This window comes from Stegodyphus dumicola, chromosome 4 (assembly GCF_044657685.1).
Source record: "Stegodyphus dumicola isolate Sdum_Otavi_A_Nest chromosome 4, ASM4465768v1".
Classification (NCBI taxonomy): Eukaryota; Metazoa; Arthropoda; class Arachnida; order Araneae; family Eresidae; genus Stegodyphus; species Stegodyphus dumicola.
The window spans coordinates 105,740,501-105,762,070 of NC_140771.1; the positions used below are offsets into that span (position 1 = coordinate 105,740,501).

Genomic DNA, 21,570 nt, shown 5'->3' on the forward strand with positions numbered 1-21,570 from the left:
ACCAGTGTATTACACTTCGTTACATTAAAATTAGGTAATATTTTCACCTAGTTAGCTCTTATCTTAATGTAGGTAATATTTGGCACTGAAAGAATTCAAGTCTCTTAATTTACTCTTCACATTTTATTTCAGTTCAGAGAGGTTTTGGATAAAGGATAATTTGAACTATTCTCTTTTATGCAGTGGGAAATGTATTTCAGCAGATGGATGATGACAGCATGTTATGTGTAAATGTGAGAATGGCCAATGTGATCTTCAAATGCTTATTTTAAAACTACAGAATACATATAGAGGGGTAAAAAATCCGATGACTGTTTACTTGCTCCCTCACTGCAAGTGTTTAAGACTATAAACCACTGATATCTACTTTATCCATCTATGATTATTCATGAGATATGGGAAAGATGTGTTTCACAGCATGTTGTTTCTTTACACTGAAGATCAAAATTTACATTATTAAAACTCATTTAACCACATATGGCTTTACATTAAAAACATTTATTTATTAAAATCTTAAAAAATAGCAATATTTTAAAGAAAAGAAAAGTTTATTAATATAAAAGCACATTGCTATATTTCATAAGACAGGTGATCACAGAAATATATAAAAATAGATTATCACAGAAGCAAACAAAAATGGATTATCACAGAAATAAGCAAAAATATTGATCACAGAAATGTATAAAAAATTCCTGAGTTGTTTACATAGTACAAAAATATAAAACATCTTGGAACATTACACTCTGCCTTTATCATATAGCAGACTCTGTTGTAACCAGTCTGGCTGTAATTGGTCATATTTAAAGCTTTTTTTTCGGCTGAAGTTAACCAGCTCCTCACTGTAAATTGTAAGAAATGTGCACCAAATTGCACTTAGATTACATTATTACTTTATATAGAAAATAAGTAAAAGTATTGATAATCACATTTTTAAAAATGCTTGAGTTTCAATAAATGGTTGTTATCTAGGTTGAGTTTCAATAAATGGTTTGAGATCCTAATTTCATCATATACAGTTCTTATTTATTTAATTTTTAGAAATTTGTATTAATCTGAAATGATGAATTAAAAAAAAAAGAAAAAAAAAATTTTAACCCTCTGAGTGCCAAGACCAACTTTATCGGTCATCAGATTTTTTGTCACTTGTTATATACAGTCAAAAGTCATTAATCCGGACTCGTCGGGACTTCGGCGATTCCGGATTATTGATTTTTCCGGTTTATAGATCATCAGTTTAAATCTGGTAAGATGACATGCAGAAATTATAAAATTAAAAATATGAAACCGTAATTTATGAAATAAAGAACAATTATGATCTAAAGGGTATCAAAATTTACAAAAAAAAAAAAAGCTTAATATTTATTTGTTTACTATATTAAACATTTCTTCAATGTAAGTTGTTTCGTTTTTTATGTGATAATACATTCTCTTTAATTCTATAAACAGACATAATTCCTTGTTCAGTTACAAAGTTCCGCTGTTCAAGTCCTATAATTGCTGTGTCGAGAATACCGACTAATTTGTCAATCGAAATTTTTTCGTTTTCAATAACCTCTCTCACTTTCTTCGCTATCGGAAGCGAATTATAATGACGAGGGATTTGATTTAAATCATATCAAAGACGGAGTACATCGAGATGAAATACTACATTAAGTAAGGAATTATAAGCCAAATAAAATAAAAACATTTGCCCTGAAGATAAGGATAATGCTGACAGATCAACTTCCAATTCATTGCGCGCCGCGGTGTTAAAGATAAACAAAGTTTAGATAAACAAAGGATATGCCTTTATCCATTTTTTGCAGCAATTCCACTTTTTGTTTGATGGACATCGGAACATGCTTTCGCTTTGTAGATCCTTTGATAGCTCCAGAACGGGAAAATTTTTTTGACATAATCGAAAGTTCAAGCTCACTTTTATAAAATTGCTCTAACAGTCTGCAAAAAATAATATTCCAGATCCAATTAGAAGATTAAGGAACAGCGCAATCTGCAACATTAACCGAATTAGATAATTTTAGCTTAGCTCATACCGTCCGTTAAACATTCATGTGCGCATGCGCATAATACATTTACGCATGCGCGTTTAATGTACAACAGATGGTATAAGCTAAGCTAAAATTATCTAATTCAGTTAATGTTGCAGATTGCGTTGTTCCTTAATCTTCGAATTGGATCCGGCTTATTATTTTTTGTAGACTGTTAGAGCAATTTTATAAAAGTAAGCTTGAACTTTCGATTATGTCAAATAGAATTTCGATACATATTTACTAATATGTAAAAGATCTACAAAGGATGTTTCGAAGTCCATTAAACAAAAAGTGGAATTGCTGCAAAAAATGGATAAAGGCATATCCTTTGTTTCTCTAACCATTCCAAAATCTGTTTATCAATTTCACGCTGCTCTGCGGCGCGGGAGGGGGGGACGCCGTGGCATGCAATGAATTAGAAGTTGATCTGTCAGCACTATCCTTATCTTCAGGGCAAATGTTTTTATTTTATTTGGCTTATAATTCCTTACTAAATGTAGTATTTCATCTCGATGTACTCCGTCTTTGATATGATTTAAATCAAATTCCTCGTCATTATAATTCGCTTCCGATAGTGAAGAAAGTACCACAGAGGTTATTGAAAACGAAAAAATTTCGATTGACAAATTAGTCGGTATTCTCGACACAGCAATTATAAGACTTGAACAGCGGACCTTTGTAACTGAACAAGAAATTATGTCTGTTTATAGAATTAAAGAGAAAGTATCATCACATAAAACCAAGCAACTTAAAGAACTTACATTGAAAGAAATTTTTAATAAAGTAAACAAATAAATATTAAGCTCTTTTTTTTTTTTTTTTTTTTGTGTGTGTGTGTAAATTTTGATACCCTTTAGATGATAATTGTTCTTTATTTCATAAATTACGGTTTCATATTTTTAATTTTATAATTTCTGCATGCCATCTTACCAGATTTAAAGTGATGATCTATAATCCGGAAAAATCGATAATTCGGAATCGCCGAAGTCCCGATGAGTCCGGATTAACGACTTTTAACTGTATATTTAGTTAATAAAGGCTCTTTAAATACAGATCATGACAGATCCAAAACTCCAAGTCGGTCAGAGGGTTAAATAAAATTTTAAAACATTTTAACATAATAATACCTGCAAGATGAATATGTAATGAAACGAATTTAACACATTAAGTATGTGATAAATGACTGACAGCAGGCAGAAGAATCTGCAGACAATGAAGTTATAATGTTTAGGTAGAAATAGGTGACAAAGAATTACAGAACTCGGAAGCTATAAGTGAAGAGAATGATTACAAAAAGTTTATTCATTCGGTTTGGCCGGTCAACAGATCATGGCAAAGCATGCAAATCCTGCTTTAGTGAAGAGATATCTTCAGGGAGGACATTCTCAAAGAAACTCAGGAGATACATGAGCAGAATCACAAAAACCCTATGCAGCCAGCTCATTCACCAAGATTAGACACCATGGCAGACTACCAGTATTTAGCAGATATTTCTGTTAGACTACTGGAAGGGTTCTTTTAGAAAAAATGAAAAGAACTAAGGTAGGATTCAAATACTTCTACACATCACATGACAAAAAATTCCATTTTCCATTGATGTTATCTACAAAAAAGATAAGCTGAAGCAAAAGAGTTTGCTTCAAATCATGAACTACATAACAGAAAAAGATGAAAATTGATGGATTCTTTAAACAAAGAAATAAATGTTCAGTAAAAACTTATACACATACAAATCCTTTTACAAGCTGATTTTGAGTTTCAAGCTATTACTTTGAATTAACTAACCATTCATTTATCTAAGCTACAGTCAAGTACCATAGAGACTGGTTAATGGAGTCTACTATACTTCATAAATATTATTAAGAGAGATTTTTCACTGTTTAAAACAAGTTTTCATGATATAAAAAAGTGACACAGTATTAAACAGTGCCTTAAAAGAACACATACATACCATACTGGTATGAATATAAAATGACTCTACATTTTTAAAATTGTTTTAAAAAAAAAGAAAAGGATTGCATATAAGACAGTCAGGCACTTTGAGGCTTAAACGAAAATATGTATGGTGCCTCGTATGTAGACTATATAACAAAAGAAAAATAATTAAATACTTTAAATGCTATATTTTGAAGCAAAAATAAATATTACGTCATGAGGAGAAGTCACTATAAATACTATATAATGAGGCAAAATAAATATGTTTTCAACTTTAAAAATAGGAAGGAATGATAAACTACACTGCTATATATTTTTTTAAACATTTAGTCAGAATAGGCATTAGAAGATAATAGTTTACAAAAGATTATTAGGATAAAATTTGCTTGCTGTCTTACATTTGGAGAAATGCCATAGCTGCCAACCTTGAAATATGAAAAACCGGAGGTTCTTGTGCTCAATACATAAGAGTTTCCAGGAGGTTTTTATGTTGTGCGATGGTCCCATTTTCAAAGAACACTAAATTCATTTTAATTCATCTTATAATGCACGATTCACTTTATTGAACTATTTATTATATGATTCTGATGTAAAATACATTAATATTTAATTACATATTATTATGTTTATGTTCTTTGGCTACTTTTGTTCTAATTTTTTTACACCTTTTTTTCCGAGAAAATTCTAAGTAGGGAAGGAAAGCTTTAATTTATCAGCGTACTTTTTAATAAAAAAATAATAATTGATTAAAAAAATTAATAATTAATATTTTTATTAATATAATTTATATTTATGTTAAACAAAATTAAACAGAAATAGTTACTGATTAAACATTTGATTGAATCTTCATATAAGATTCTACACATGTTTACAATAAATTAAGACAATTTGGATCAAATCAAATTTAATGCAAAAATTTTGCTGTAGATCACTAAGGCTGGAGAATGAAACTAAAATTATGAAAATTTCAAATCATTTCAAAATTAAACTTAAAACTGTGCATATTTTACTTGCACAAATTAATTTCATTAGCACCATTTAATTGTGTTGTTGAAAAATATTTTCATTACTAAAACTAAAAGTTAAAAACCAGGAGATTCTGTGATGTACTGGGAGACCGGGAGATGAGTTGAAATATTGCAAGAATTGACAGCTATGCAATACTGTATTTACGAATAAATAATTAAAAGTTACTAATATAAAGTGTTATTAATATATTAACGATTTAGCAAATATATTATTATTATTGGTTCATTCACACAATTCCTTTTTGTTTTACCTTGCAAAAATTAATATAGAGTTGAAAATGGCATGGATAACAAGTTTAAGGCAGGCAGATATATCGATGTTGATTTACAGATAAGAGGATTAATTAGAGTTTTAAAAACAGTAAACACAGTTAAAGTCTCTGATAATAAGAGATTTACAGCTACATCTTAATGTGACTAATTTTCTTGGGAATTGATGACAAAAAAATATTGCACATAACGAATTGCAAATAAATCACTTGCACACAACTTATGCATTGATTCAAAAGAACTGATATTTATATATACATTATTGAAAAGTATTCATAAATGTATATAATATTAAAAGCACTGAACTGAAAAATATTGTGGCAGTTTGCAGTGCCTTGAAGATGACTCGCATTTTATCTTAGATGAAGATGCCACTGATAAATCAAGTATACTGTACTTGTTCTCTAAAACTAATGATGAAAAATTAGGTTCATGGGATATGTTTTCTACCATTTGTGGTGATGGTTCATTTTGCCTGTCATCTGAAAATGAGTGCCGTGAAAAGGAAAAACCCTGAAAATACAAAAATCTGAAATTAATTTACAAAAATCTTGATTGCCTACAAATATTATGTGCAAATCGTAAAACAATTACTTACAGAAAATACATGTTTTTGACTGTCAGTTGGAGAACAGTCATCTGTAGCTATGTCTGGGACATCTGCAGCCATGTTTGTAAATGTTGTATCAAATTGTGACACATCATCATCACTCAGCTAAATGGAAAAAATTAAAATCTGAATTGATAATAATAATAAATACATAAAAAGTCATTCTCAATAAGATTATAAGATTCATTTACCTCAATACGATAAACATTCCATCTTTATTAACCCAAAACCATTTTATAAACCTATACTTTTAGATGACCAAAGACTTTTGTAAAAAATAGAAACAAATCAATTATGCAGATTACTGTCAACACTAATTTTATTACTTAGTATCTCATTTTCAATTAAATCACCTATAGCAAAGAATATAAATCTGCAATTCAAAAAATTCATCAAACTTTTATCATAGCAACCACCTTTAAATGATAAATCCCATATAGGGAAAATATAGAAAAAATTGCCAAAAAATTTTTTTCAGAGAAAGAATTGCCTGAAGAAAGTAGATAGTAATGAAATTAGTAGCATAAAACTTTAAAAAAGTGTTACACTTAAATACAAAACACTTAAATAATAGAAAATTTTTAAAACGTGCTTTATCTGTATATCTGCTAAATATTACACAAAATGAAATTTATAGAGCTTGTCAAGCACAGAAGAAGAAGAAATACATAACAGAAAAAATATGGCATGTTAATCTAATCAAACTGAATGTTAAACTGTAGACTTGCACTGTAGGTGTGTTTTACTGTTCTATTCATTATGCACTAAGAATAAGATGACAAAATAGTTGAGTGAAATCACTCAAATTTTTTTCTAAAATATAATTATTAATGTTGCATAGCTAAATGGGATAATAAACTAGTACATAATAAACAGATAATTTAAAGAAATAAAATAAAGATTAATATCACTGATCTACAAATCCCATTCTTTCCTGCTACAGAGATGAAATAAATTCTTTGTACAAAATCTCGCCTGAGTATGAATATGCATTTTATTTCTAAGCTTGGCCCTTGTTTAGAAGTTACAGCAAAATTCATGATAAATTATAACATTCATAAGCAATGTTTTTCTCGAATTTCAAGAATTTGCCATAACTGAATAAAGAAGTGAAATAAGCCTTTTTTAAATTTAATTTCGCCTCCTAAACACAAATACGCTTTAAGTATTTTTATTTAAGTTTTAATAAAATTTAAAATCTAGCTTTCTTTTTAAATCTTTTTTGTAGGGGTGCATGAAAATGCAGTAAATGATGTCAAAACACTAATAAATCTTTGACGTTAAAATTTAAAGCTTTTAAACTTTCTTTGAGAGTAGTGATCAAGTGATTACTTTGGCCTTATTTTCTCAAATGTTGTCTCATTACTGTGATATTACCAGATGCCCAACAGTATTTTCTTGTATACTCAGATTGTAATAAACACCCACCTTCTCTTCAGTTACACTAAAATGAGAGGTAATGGAATTTTTTTTTTTTTTTTTTTTTTTTTTTTTTTTTTTTTTTTTTTTGTGATCAACAGCCCTAAATTAAAAAAGATCAGACACTATCACTTACATAACAAAATGCATGTAAGGAAAATATATATTTACTCTTGATTCTAGAAATAAATTTGAACAAAAGAAACAATATAACTTCCCTATTCATTATAAGAAAACTTCATAGCTAGACTTAAGATAATAAATGGTCTACTCTATATAATTACGAGGGCTATCCCGAAAGTAGATTACGTTTTGGAATAAAAAAATAAACAAAGTATAGGAAACAAATTTTATTATATACAGATGAAAGCCACACTCAAATACTACTTTTCTACATAGTCACCATACAAATTAAGGCATTTATCGTAGCGATGTACGAGCTTGGAAATTCCTTCGTCGAAAAATTCGGCCGCCTGCGCCTTCAACCACTTCGTTACCTCTTCTTGCAGCTGTGCGTCGTCATCAAAACGCTGCATAGCCAGCCACTTCTTCATTGCTGGGAATAGATGGAAGTCGCTCGGTGCCAGGTCGGGACTGTACGGCGGATGAGGAAACAACTCCCACTTAAAAGATTCAAGAACTTTACGAGTGACATTTGCCGTGTGGGGCCGGGCGTTGTCGTGAATCAACAAGATCTTAGAGCTCAACATTCCTCTGCGCTTGTTTTGAATTGCTCTTCTGAGTTTTTGGAGAGTTTGGCAATACCTTTGAGAGTTTATTGTAGTGCCTCTTTCCAGGAAGTCCACCAAAATTACACCTTTTCTGTCCCAAAAAACAGTCGCCATCATCTTCCTTGCCGACATTGTTTGCATGCATTTCTTGGATTTTTGGGGAGAACTTGTGTGCCCCCACTGCATTGATTGCAATTTCGTTTCACAGTTCACATGTTTCACCCATGTTTCGTCACCAGTAACGATGCGATCGAGTAAAGAGTCACCATCCTTATGGTAAGCGTCCAAAAAGTTCAACGCTGCAGCCATTCGCTGATTTTTGTGGTCCTCTGTCAAGATTTTTGGAATCCATCTTGCACAAAACTTGTGGTAACCAAGCTTTTCGCTGATGATTTCGTGCAACAAACTTCGCGAAATTTGTGGAAAACTCAAAGAAAGTTCCGTTATTGTGAAATTTCGATTTTCACTGACTTTAGCATCGACTTTTTCGAGAAGTTCGGCGGTCACTATGCTGGGTCTCCCATTTCGATCTTCGTCGTGAACATTGGTTCGGCCATTTTGAAATCTTATGACCCACTGACGCACTCCACCTTCAGTGATAATGTTGTCCCCATACACTTCACGAAGCTGCCGATAGATTTCTATCGGTTTACAGTTTTTTGCAGTCAGAAACCTTATTACTGAGCGCACCTCGCAGCTCGCGGGATTTTCAATTAACGCAGACATTTCAAACCGTCACAGTATCTGAACGGAGCACAGCACGAACCTCTCACTAGCACGGCTAGATGCAGACTGAGCTGCGCAACGCTCTGACCCCAAGATGGCCGCGCTAGCCCCGCCCCTAGCGGACACAGACGGAAACGTAATCTACTTCCTGGATGGCCCTCGTAATTCTCGCCATTGACTAAAAATGCAGCTACTAAAGAGGTCCTATATAATGATTCTACACAGCAATATGTATGAAAATTTGCAATGAAGTATAAATAAAGGAATTTGGGAAACTGAAAATGTACACTGATATCAAAATTATGCACTCAGTACAGTATAAAGTCCGTAATCCAGACGTCCATTATCCGGAATGATCTATAATCCAGACCTCAAAGCCACAAACTTACATAATGCAATTATGCATGCGTGTTTAATGCGCACGTCCACTACGCATGCGTGCTTCCGATAGTGAAGAAAGTGACAGAGAGGTTACTGAAAATGAAAAAATTTCGATTGACAAGTTAGTCAGAATTCTCGACACAGCAATTACAGGACTTGAAACAGTAGAATTTTGTAACTGAACAAGAAATTATGTCTGTTTATAGAATTAAAGAGAAAGTATTAGCACAAAAAAAAAGAAGCAACTTAAACAACTTACATTGAAAGAAATGAAGTAAACAAATAAATATTAAGCCTTTTTTTTTTTTTTTTTTTTTTTTTTTTGTAAATTTTGATACCCTTTAGATCATAATTGCTCTTTATTTCATAAATTATGGTTTCATATTTTTAACTGTATAATTTCTGCATGCCACCTTACCAGATTTAAATTGATGATCTATAAGCCGGAAAAAACCCTAATCTGGAATCGCCGAAGTCCTGACGAGTCCGGATTACGGACTTTGTACTGTATTTCGAATTTTATAAACATTTTTTCAATATATGAGACACATCCAGAAAGTAAGTTTCCTGATGTTTTCCCCTTTAAAGTAAATGTAATTAGCTGTGTCAACTGTGCATGCGTAACAGATCTATGACGTATGAATCAAATGCCAGTCGGATAGGTATCACCTCATGCCAGTAGCATGGTAGCAGTGGTCCGAAATGGAAGCTCTTATTCCTTCTCCCACCACCTGAGAGATTCAGTTGGTGATAAAGTTCTTGAATGCACAAAGCATTACACCAATTAAAATTCATCGCCAGCTCTGTCAGGTCTATGGGCCGAACATCATGAGTAAGCAGATGGTGCGTCACTGGTGTAGGCAGTTTTTGAAAAATCGTCGAAGTGCCTATGATGAAGAGCGCAGTGGGCGACCGTCCCTCATCAATGAGGATCTTGTTGAGCTTGTGCGACAGTGTGTGATGGAGAACTGTCGCTTCCCGATTACGGAGCTGAGCAGCCATTTTCCGCAGATATCGTGATCCTTGTTGCACGAGATTGTCGCTAAGCACCTGCTGTTCAAACAATTATGTGCCAGGTGGGTGCCAAAAAACCTGACACTTGAACACAAAATTGAACACTTAGGAGAAGCACTGAAATTTCTGCAACGGTATCATGATGACGGTGACGAGTTCCTAGACATTTCAACAAGATCGTCACGGGCGATGAGACTTGAATTTCACATTTCACCCCGGAAACCAAGCAGCAGTCAACGCATTGGTGGCACAGTGGATCTCCAATGAGGACGAAATTCAAACAGATGCTGTCGGAACAGAAAGTGATGTGCACGGTGTTCTGGGGCAGGTAGGATATTCTGCTCATTGAGTTCCTTCCACATGGTGAAACAGTAAATGCTGACCATTACTATGAAACACTGTGCAAATTGCGACGTGCCATTCAAAACAAGAGGCGTGGAATGCTTACTGCAGGTGTTGTGCTCCTTCATTACACTGCTCGTTTACATACAGAGCTCGACGCACAGCAGCCGTTTTGATGGAATTTGGATGGGAGTTATTTAATCATTCACCATACAGCCCTGATCTTGCTCCCAGGAATTTTCACGTTTTCTTGCACCTCAAGAAATTCCTATCCTCCGGTGAGCATTTTGGCAACAACGAAGAGCTGAAGACATCTGTCACACACTGGTTCCATTCACAGACAACAGAGTTCTGCGGCAGAGGGGTACAAAAGTTGATCCTATGATAAGACAAATGTCTCAATTCTGGTGGTGACTTTGTTGAAAATAGCTGAAACATTGCTGTACTTGTTGCCAATAAATATGTTCCTGAAAGTGTGAGTTCTTTTTTTTTTTTTTTTTAATAGGGAAACTTACTTTCTGGATGCCTACATAAAATTAGGCACAAAGAAAAAAAAGATACTTGTAACTTTGTTATAAAGTGCACATAGGACAACAATTTGAATCAAATGAAAACTGTTGACGAACAGAGCCATTTAGCACCAATAGTGTTATTTGATGTAATGCGTTGTATGTATCATAAGCCTGAGTAATTCTTGATAAGTCAGTTTAATTTTTGTATAAAATGATATAAGCTAACTGCTATTTATGAATTTGTCAAGTGCATTTTGAAAAAAATAACTAACACTTGGGACTTTTCTTCAACAAAATAGTATGTAGTTAAGTATTTTCAAGTTTATGGAATCCTGGCATCAAGAAAAATGTGACTTAAATGGATAAGCACTGGCTGTGTAATGTGAAAAATTATGGCAAGCAATTTAAGCTTTTTATATGTTATGTCTATAACTTGCATATGTTGATTAACTAAATAAAGAGTTATCTGTTCCTTCAGACTTCTGCTGGAATGACTAGTTTGGTGAGATCTCTGCTAAAGTTCACGGTTGATGAAGAATTGCAACTGAAATCCCTTTTCTTTCAAAATCTCACATAATTTAAATGTAGAAATTTGATATTTAAGTTGATAACAAATAAAATGACTCTTTATAATTTTATAGGAATCTTTCTTTTTTTCTCCCCCGTTTATTTGGCTTTTCTACTTCGAATAGTAATTTTCGTATGCTAAATTATTCGGAATTTTCCCATATCCAAATTTCTTCATTTTCCGTGCTTTCCAGATAGTCGAGCTTTTACTGTAATGATGTATTATCAAAAAGTAACACTGTGTATATGTATTTTCTTTCTAGCTGGCCACAAACAATAAAATGCCAGGTATGGTTAGTTTGGCATATAATTTCGCAAAATCAGATTTATAAATCCTTTAGATCTTTTCGTAACTGTTACTTTTGTAATAAATGACCCTTAATGACATAATTTACCAGCACAAAACACCAACAAATAATCTGTATTTAAAAAGATAAACAATTTTTATGTTTTCCAGAATTTTGGGGGGAGTGGGGAAATTGCATCTTTACATAAATTCGGTCACTTGATGACTTATCGTTTCTCAGTGTTATTTTGTAATGTGGTTTTATTTATGACTGATTATTATTATGATGATATGATTATGGCCATTTGTATATGTGGTTTTAGATAGCAATGGCCATCATGAAAACCTAATTTTATTTGGTGTTTGTTTACACTACTGCACCATTTTCATAGGACTGCAACACTAGTGAAAATTTATTCTCACCATTGTCATTCCTCCACCCCAATATGTGTCTCGCTAATTAGAAAAGAGCCTGTATATTTTAGAATATGCAGGTCTTATAGATTTAAGCAAAGCTTACCACTGGTCGTTCAAAGGGAGGTTGCACTCTTTTGGCAAGAATATCATCCCAATTTACATGGCTGAAGAACTGATGGCGTTTGATCTCTTCAGCATCTTCAGAACCACTCCCAAGTCTCTTCATATATGGATGCTTCAGCAGCTAAAAATATAATACAGAAATACAAAAGTTTAAAATAACTTTTATCATTATGATGAAAGGGAATATTTTTGACATTCTGTAATATTTTTCTCTGGGTAAATACATCTGACACTATAATTAATAAACATATGTAAAATTGACAGCAAAATGTAGTCATTACAGCATGTATAATACACTTGTTTCATTACATAAGTTGAACCTTTTAAAATTCTTCATGCAAAACAAATTAATTAATAAATGTTGACTGAACAAGGACCAATTTTATTGAGGCAGTAATGATTAGTAACAAAGCAGATTATAAAATGAAAATATGTTCTAAATATGATGTTCTTTGTGGGATTAGCTGCTTATTTTCAAAACAAACTTCATGAATATTCAATCATCAATAAAAATATTAACTCATGATTTCAGTTTCAGACTTCAATGAAATGGCTCCTAATAAATCTAAACTTATCACACTGTACAATATTCTTTTATTAATCCGCATCTGAATTACATTGTTTGATCAAATACAAATAACAGGGTTGCCACTGAAACAAAAGAATGAAATTTCTTGACTTTTCCAGGTGGTTTTCAAGAAAATTCCAGGTTATCCACGTAATATGCATTGGCTGTGCTGAGGGCAAATTATTTATGGTACCACTTGAAAACGCAAACATTTGCCAGTTACTTAATACATATACTTTTAGACTTATATACACAATCCCTAAATAGGAGTTGTCTAATCCTCAGAGGATTGAGATTATAATGTGCCCAATCGGGATTTAAAAATGTCTTTACTGCAGACATTTTGCAGCTAAAGGAAAAAAAAATCTATTTAATGTTATTTTTAAATACATTGAAGTATTTTATATTTATTTACCAGCATCTTAAGTAAAAAAATCTGATGTGTACACCACATGACTTACTTGTACGGAATATTAAATTATACGCATTTTTTTCTTCAATTTCATTTAAATTGATTGGATTGAATTAAATCTACTTCGTCGACAGCGCATAAACCACAATAGAATAAATGCACTCTTTAAAATTCACTATATTTGTTTCCTATAACAACGCTCTGAATGCACAAAATTTATATCATTTGAAAAATTATCTTATCATTGCCACATGTTCTATTCAAATACTATAATAAAGCTAGAACGATGTATGAAAGAAATTAAGCAAACAAAACAGAAAAAAAAAAACAATTTTTCACAGACGATTTAGTATTTCTCATTCAATTAATTCAGTTCTCACTTCGTGACAAGGCAAAAATACATAAAAACTCAAAATATCTGTATTAAAAATTATGAAGTAAATCTTAAACACTTATTTCCTCGAAAAAATTCCAGAAAAAATTAAGCATGATTTAATTCGCAATAATAAATGAAGGCGTTATTTTTGTTGTTGCGAAGCTTAGTCTCTCTAGATTGGCAACAAATCTACAATTCTGCTGTTTCAAATGTAAACAAATATGTCCGCCATGTTGTTTAAAACTTAACCGCACTTAAACAGCTTTTAAATTGTTGATAATTGTACAAATATTGCTTCCAGAATTACGAAAGGCATAAAACCCTTAACCGGAAAATAAAAACAACATAATTCAATCATTTTTAAATCAAAAAATGTACAATTTACAAACATATAAGAGTAAAGAAACTGAGATCACTGAGCCGGGTAAGACAGTGGATATATATATAAATATATTTATATACGTTTGGTGCTGCCGATTGCAACCAAAATACGAGGTGCACATCTACATGTTATAGCAGTCCTATATACAAAATTTCAACGTTCTGAGGCTACTCGTTTTTGAGTTATGCGAGATATGTACGTACGTACATATGTTCGTACAGACGCCATGAAAAATTCTCTTCAGAATTAATTTTAAAGCAGTTTTATAATTTTTTTGAAGGAAAAGAGTATTTTATTCTGTCTTTACGTACAGGTATGACGCAAAAACATCGTTAAATTGCATTCGATAATGGTCAAAATGGATATTTTCGTTGAAATATGCTGCCTGAGACTTTTCGCGATTACAATACTTCCTTTTTACTTCGTACACGGAAGTAAAAATGTGAACTAAATTTCGTGATGGCATGTCATATTACTGGTGAAATTAGTTTCACAAGTATGCCAGAGAAAATTGTCCGAAATTTAAAAGTATTACTAACTAATAATAAATAAATTTAGAGGGAAGAAGTCACATTAAATGGTACAAATAGCATTATTATAAAGTTAATTACTTAAAGATTAAAAACTGAATTACAAAAATCGATGGTATTTCAGTGTATATATATATATATATATGTGTGTGTAAAATATAAAAAATATGATGGCTTTGCTCTTTGCAAACCAGCAACCTTTAATTAACTTTCTGCAATTCAGCATCTTTTCCCTAGACCAGTACCTTCTAGAATTTGCTAGCCTATTACATAATCGCTACTATAAATACTGAGTACGTGCCATTTTTCAGACAGACTGCTTCCTAATATTGCTGCTACAAGACTCTGCACTGCCCTGTCCATCTTTCCTTCCTTTGTTAGAATTAGTGATGACGCATAAAGTTTAAATTCAATCATACTTAGTTAAAATCACTATAGATATGGAATTTAGAGAGTTTCATATAAAAGGAAAATGATTTAAAATCACTATAGATATGGAATTTAGAGAGTTTCATATAAAAGGAAAATGATTTACTAATTGGATTAAATAAAAATGGATAATTAAAAGCTAAATCAATTTGAGTCGTCTTTGGATATCCATTACCACTCTGCAAAAAGCCATGTCTGAACTCTGATGCCAAGCTTCATGACTACCAAAATATCTCACATATATATAATAAATGGTTAGCCTAGATGACCGATTATTTTTTTATTTTATTTTTCTGCAAAATGACAAATAAGGATTTTGTTTTATATACGAGAATTGGGGGGGAGTGAATTTATTTTTACATTCAACATGCACTGCACATGGGAATCTCTGGATTTTCAAAGTTACTGGAAATCAAAGATACTGGAAACTCACTTTGTCTTTCTTAAAGACAATCTGATTGGCTCTATGAAAATTGGCTCCAAGCCAGCTGTCTGAATGACGCTCATGTGATACATGGTATGCCAAGAAAGAGATCGTGTCCTACATTGACACGAAAATCACTTTTTTGGGGATCGCACTATGAAATTCCCTGACATTTCCAGATTTTGACTAAAATATTTAAAGTTCCTGATTTTTTCCCCGACATTTTTGGCCAATTTTTGAATTCCCTGACTTTTACCAGTTTTTCCAGATAGTGTAGCAACCCTGAAATAACGACAGACATTGTCAAATGATTAGTACAACCAGGTACAGGTAGAAGTGAGACAGGTACAGGTCTCCCAATTTTGAGGGAGAATTCCCTAAGGGTAGTTCGAGGATCTTCATTCCCTCTTTCCCTAAAATCAGTCATTCATGAGGATTTTGAGCTTGTGTATTTTGAGTGTTCCATTGCCACACATATACTATGCGCTTACAAATATCCATGCCATGCACAGGATTTGAACCCAGGCTCGTCGATATAGTAATCAGCATCACTAAGCAATTTGCAATTTGAGTGGCAATTAATACATCCAGAAAGACAAATTCAATCATCTCCAAGTGGACATAACTATCAAAATCATGCCTCTGAGTAAACACTTAATCACTTTCCAAAGCTGGCTGATAATTTCATCTGAAAATACAAATACTTTGTTGACCTCAACATTTGCTAATTATTTTGATTTAGGAATTTTGATTTCAGGAAGGCCCACAGAGCAAAAGGAAGGAAGCTGGCAATAGCAGAATAAAGAAAAAGTCCAAACTCAATATATTAACGTAAATCCTCAACCATAATATTAGTGTAAATTCCAGACTGCAAAAGTTGAACTAGTCTAACCATGAACATGATTTTAACAATTTACATTCGAGTTACTTTAAAACAATTTTCGAAATTAAACTTACTAACTATGGATTCACTCTTTTTGGATAATTCTAGTAAAATTAATCTTAGGAGATAATATAATAAATATTTCTTTAGTAAATAAATTATTATTAACTTACTTTGCAGCTATTGCGCACGTAGTAGAATAACTTGATTTCGCAATAAGTGAATTTAAGATCATACAACATTATATATATACACTGAAGTGACAAAAGTCATGGGATACCTCCTAATATTTTGTCGGTCCTCCTTTTCCCCTGCGAAGTGCAGCAACTTGACGTGGCATGGACTCAACAAGTCCTTGGAAGTCCCCTGCAGGAATATTGAGCCATGCTGCCTATATAGATGCCCATAATTGTGAAAGTGTTGACGGTGCAGGGTTTTGGGCACGAACTGACCTCTCGATGATGTCCCATAAATGTTCGATGGGATACATGTCGGGCGATCTAGGTGGCCAGATCATTCGCTGGAATTGTCCAGAATGTTCTTCTAACCAATCGCGAACAATTGTGGCCCGGTGACATGGCGCATTGTCATCCATAAAAATCCCATCGTTGTTTGAGTATGTGAAGTCCATGAATGGCTGTAAGTGATCTCCAAGTAGCTGAAAGTATCCATTTCCAGTCAATGATCGGTTTAGTTGCACCAGAGAACCGAGTCCATGCCATGTAAAAACAGCCCAGACCATTATGGAACCATCACCAGCTTAAACAGTGCTTTGTTGACAACTTGGGTCCATGGCTTCGTGGGGTCTGCGCCACACTCAAACCCTACCATTTGCTCTTACCAACTGAAATCGTGACTCATCTGACCAAGCCACTATTTTCCACTCGTTTAGGGACCAACCAATATGCCCACGAGAGTAGCTGAAGGCGATGCCGTGCTGTCAGTAAAGGCATTCGAGTTGGTCTTCTGCTGGCATAGCCCAAGGAAGACAAATTTCGCCGCACTGTCCCATCGGACACGTCCCTCGTACGTCCCACATTGTTTTCTGTGGTTATTTGACGCAGTGTTGCTTGTCTGTTAACATTGAGAACTCTACGCAGACGTCGCTGGTCTCGGTCGTTAAGTGCGGGTGGTCGGCCACTGCGCTGTCCATGGTGGGATGTTATGCCTGAAATTAGATACTCTCGGCACACTCTTGACACTGTGGATCTCCGAATGTTGAATTCCCTAACGATATCCGAAATGGAATGACCCATGCGTCTAGCTCCAACTATCATTCCGCGTTCAAAGTCTGGTAATTCTGGTCATGCGGCTATAATCACGTCAAAGCCTCTTCACATGAATAACTTGAACACAAATGAAAGCCCTGCCAAAGCACTTCACATTTATACATTTTCTACGCGATACTACTGCCATCTGTATATTTGTGTATATTTGCATATTGCCATCCCATGACTTTTGTCACTTCAGTGTATATATATATATATATATATATATAACAAAAATGAGAACCAACATAAAGAGATAAAAGCTAACCTGAATCATTTAGTTAATTCACTAAATGTAAAAGGAATCATTAAAGACATTTGCTTATAACAAATGCTACAACTAAATATATTCATTTATCCATTCAGTAAACACTGAGGTACATCATTAATATAGCATATTGCTAATATATACAACAAGCTCTTTTATAGTAACCACCTTCAAAAGTAACCATTATTTTTTTAAACAGAGACAAACATTAGCACTTGAACATCACCTTACTAAGATAATCACCTTCAAAAAAAGACCAAAATCATTTGAAACAATAGGTGCTTGTTTTTGAGAGGGTTGACTGCGATTTTTTCCCTCTGTTATAGTGATAGTGAGTATCAAAAATGGCATACAGTTTGAAATGATTTAAAAGTATACTATACATATAACTGAATATACAGTTGGAATGATACTTAAAGAATAAAACCAGAGCTTGTTACAACATGAGCCACATTTAAAAGGCTGAAGAGTTGCATGTCGCTCACTCGTCAGTCAGATTCAACTTCTTAAAATTTTGCTCAAAGAACTGTACAAGGTTTAAATTTTAGATGAACAGGGGAATAATACACAACTTTTAATTTTTTTTTTTTTTTTTTTTTTTTTTTTTTTTTTTTTTTTTTCATAAAAAAGCATGTGGAGAGTTCTAATCCTAAATTTCCCTTTAGCACTAATGAAACAAAACTCCTCCTTGTTGAAAAAATAATATCATTCATTAACGCAAATCTGTAAGATCAATAATTTGGCTCTGTAGCAGCCCTTTTGCTTGGCATGCATCTCAAATCAAGACATTCTACCAAAACTCATCACTGATTTTACACCTACTGAATAACTTATAAGCCTGGCACCAACCTGGAGAAATTTTTTTAATTATTTTTTGCATTCATCATCATGACTATAAACTCATGGCAGCTTGAGAAATGATTCATGCAACAAAGTCTAAAACATTTTTTCCCCTCAAATACTAATAATTGAATACCAAACAGAATGGTAGTCATTTATGTTGACATGCTTGGCAATAATTATACATTTCAGACAATTGTGCTATGAAGAATTGAATACACTGACAAGAAGAAATTCAACAGAAATTTCCTTTCATATGCAAAAAATAGATCTTTTAAAAGATATTTATATAAAACCAAAAGATTACAGTTAGTGTTATTTGAATTAATGATAACTGATTTTTTTTTTTTTTTTTTTTCCAATAAGCTTTAAATATATCTGGAAATTTATTTATTCAGGACTCGGCCTTAAAAGTATGTGCAGAATATAAATATAAGTATAATAAATAACTAAACTAATATAATTCCAATTTAACTTTCTCAGTGTGTGATATACACAATACAAAATTTAGCTGAGCAACATGTCTTTAGTCACCAATCTCGTGATACATTCCCAATAGTGTACAGCGAGTGCTAGCTGAGCCTTATGATGGTAACTGTGAATTTGACGATTTTAAGACATCGCAAACAAAAAGCAAAATTTTCAATTTAATGTGAAGAAATGTATAAAATTTGCAACTAATGAAAACGATACAAAAAAAAAAATATCCCATTGCGATAACAATGCTCCAGTAATTGATCAACTAAAGAACAGCGAAATTCATAATACGGTTCTAAATTTAAGAAACATTGCTACCAATAATGAAGAATGTGACAGAGATTTCTGAAACATTTAAACTAACAATTTAATGGGAATTATCGATGACCTTGATCAATAGAGCGTTGTAATTGAACAAGAATTTATGTCTATTTATAAAATTAAAGAGAAAGTATCAGAAAAAAAATGAAGATGCTTAAACAATTTACATTGAAAAAAATGTTTAACAAAACAAATCAATAAATATAGAGCCTTTTTTTTTTTTTTTTTTTTTTTTTTTTTTTTTAAATTTTGATTTTTTTAAGCTCTTAAATATTTTATCATTTTGTACTTTTAATTTTAAAATATCTACATATCATCTTACTAGATTTAAATTGATGATCTAAAATCTGGAACTGCCAGAGTCGCAATGAGTCCAGATCTCAGATTTTGTATTGAATAAAATAATTATACATTTCATAAAGTTTTTTGTACTTTTAGGGTTGCTGTTATTAGTGACATTACTTATATTTCACATCAAGATTTATGTTTGATGCTAAGTGGTGTCCCATTAACAGAAAAGAATCAACATGTTTTCAAATGTGGATGCTATTAAAAAAAAAAAAAAAAAAAAAAGAATTTAAATACAAGGAATGAAATAAGCAGCATAAAAATTCAATAAACATTATATAACAAAAATGATCTTAAAACTGTACAAGGTGTAACCTCTGCATTCATTATCCAAAAGATTCAATGAAAATTTAAGGAAGTGAAATGTTTTTTAATGGACCTAAACCAAAAATTTTCCCCAGCTGAAGTTTGGAACATTTGTAACACCAGTTTACCACAGCTCATCGCACTGTTTTGGATGGGAAAAAGCTTTTTATGCAAATAAGACATTAACATATGTAACTAGCAAACAAAGAAAACCTAACATAAAAGATTACGATATTTTTAACCATCTAAATATGTGGGTAAATTGATACATAAATAATCTTCATTCGTTGCAATTTCAGAGGTGGTTTTTATTTGACATATTTTTCGAGGATGCGATATTATGCCTTAATTCCTTTTGTTCTGTAGAATACTTCAGATTGGCTGTGAATCCATGAATGCATTTTGCACCTTGACATCCAATGCAAAGTGCTTCTCATAGTGGGCATCAGCACTGAACAAAATATGTAACAATACCACATCAAAAAAAGTAAAGTTGCGTTCACACCAACGTGGTCACGCATTCATGCGTAAAAAGTTAACCAATCAGGAGTGAGTTCAGAGGCGGCATTTGCCGGATGGGCAGAGACCCCGTGAGCTGACTTAACTTCAACTTTTTGATGCTTGATGCATCAGTTTCAGGCATCTCGTTTCAAAAGTTCAGTTTATACCATGGTTTTTAAATGATTGCACTATCAAAAATTCTTCTTGATAAAAAAAAAAGGTCAAATGGACTAATCTTAATAAAAATTTCAGATAATAATAAATGCATATGCTAATAGAATGAATTACTTAAAGGAAAATTCTCAAATTTATTAGCAGTAATAACTTTAATAATCAACCATAAATGATACATGGTTGATAATTTTTACAGAATAATCTAAAGCAATAGCTTGATGATGGATTTCAGAATCCAAGATTTTGAATTTTTCTAAAAATATATCTACATGAATTTTAAAGTTGCTTTTATTGCCTAGTGAATAAAACATTGGCTTCTTGAGTTAAAGATTTTGGATTCAAGCATCACCAGGAGTGGTGTTGTAATGGAGCTGGTATTTTTAAAAAGTATTTACAGAAAATATTATTGCTAGTTTCAGAGTAGCCCAGATGCTTCTTCAGTTTCCTGAAGGTGAAGTGCGAAAAGCAAGCTTACCCGCAAGATACCTAAGCATGGAGATATCATGTTTAAGTAGAAAATTCAGCTTTTACTAGGGACTTGCATTGCGGGTTTGGGCCTTGCTTTTTCCTACCTTTGATGATGGTATGGCTACACAATTTTTTTTTATCCACCGCGACATTTTTTTTTTGGGGGGGGGGGCATAAGAAGCTTGCATTTATTTTTTATTTCAT

The 21,570-nt window shown here is 32.6% G+C and overlaps 1 protein-coding gene across 2 annotated transcripts in view; it reads right to left on the bottom strand.

Annotated features, from left to right (window-relative positions):
* Nucleotides 1–482: 482 nt before the first annotated feature.
* LOC146997630 (ribosomal protein S6 kinase beta-2-like) overlaps nucleotides 483–21,570 on the bottom strand; it is a 31,048-nt gene continuing 9,960 nt past the window's right edge. The window contains exons 1-4 of one of the 2 annotated variants that reach the window (XM_085815305.1): nucleotides 13,375–14,673; nucleotides 12,372–12,512; nucleotides 5,862–5,978; nucleotides 483–5,776 (exon numbers count right to left, since the gene is read on the bottom strand). In XM_085815305.1, the coding sequence (XP_085671431.1) occupies nucleotides 5,555–5,776; nucleotides 5,862–5,978; nucleotides 12,372–12,512; nucleotides 13,375–13,413 (519 nt within the window). In that variant the 5' untranslated portion in view covers nucleotides 13,414–14,673 and the 3' untranslated portion in view covers nucleotides 483–5,554. Of the gene's footprint in view, nucleotides 5,777–5,861; nucleotides 5,979–12,371; nucleotides 12,513–13,374; nucleotides 14,674–21,570 lie in introns of those variants that run through there. The other variant, XM_085815304.1, reaches the window with a different exon arrangement.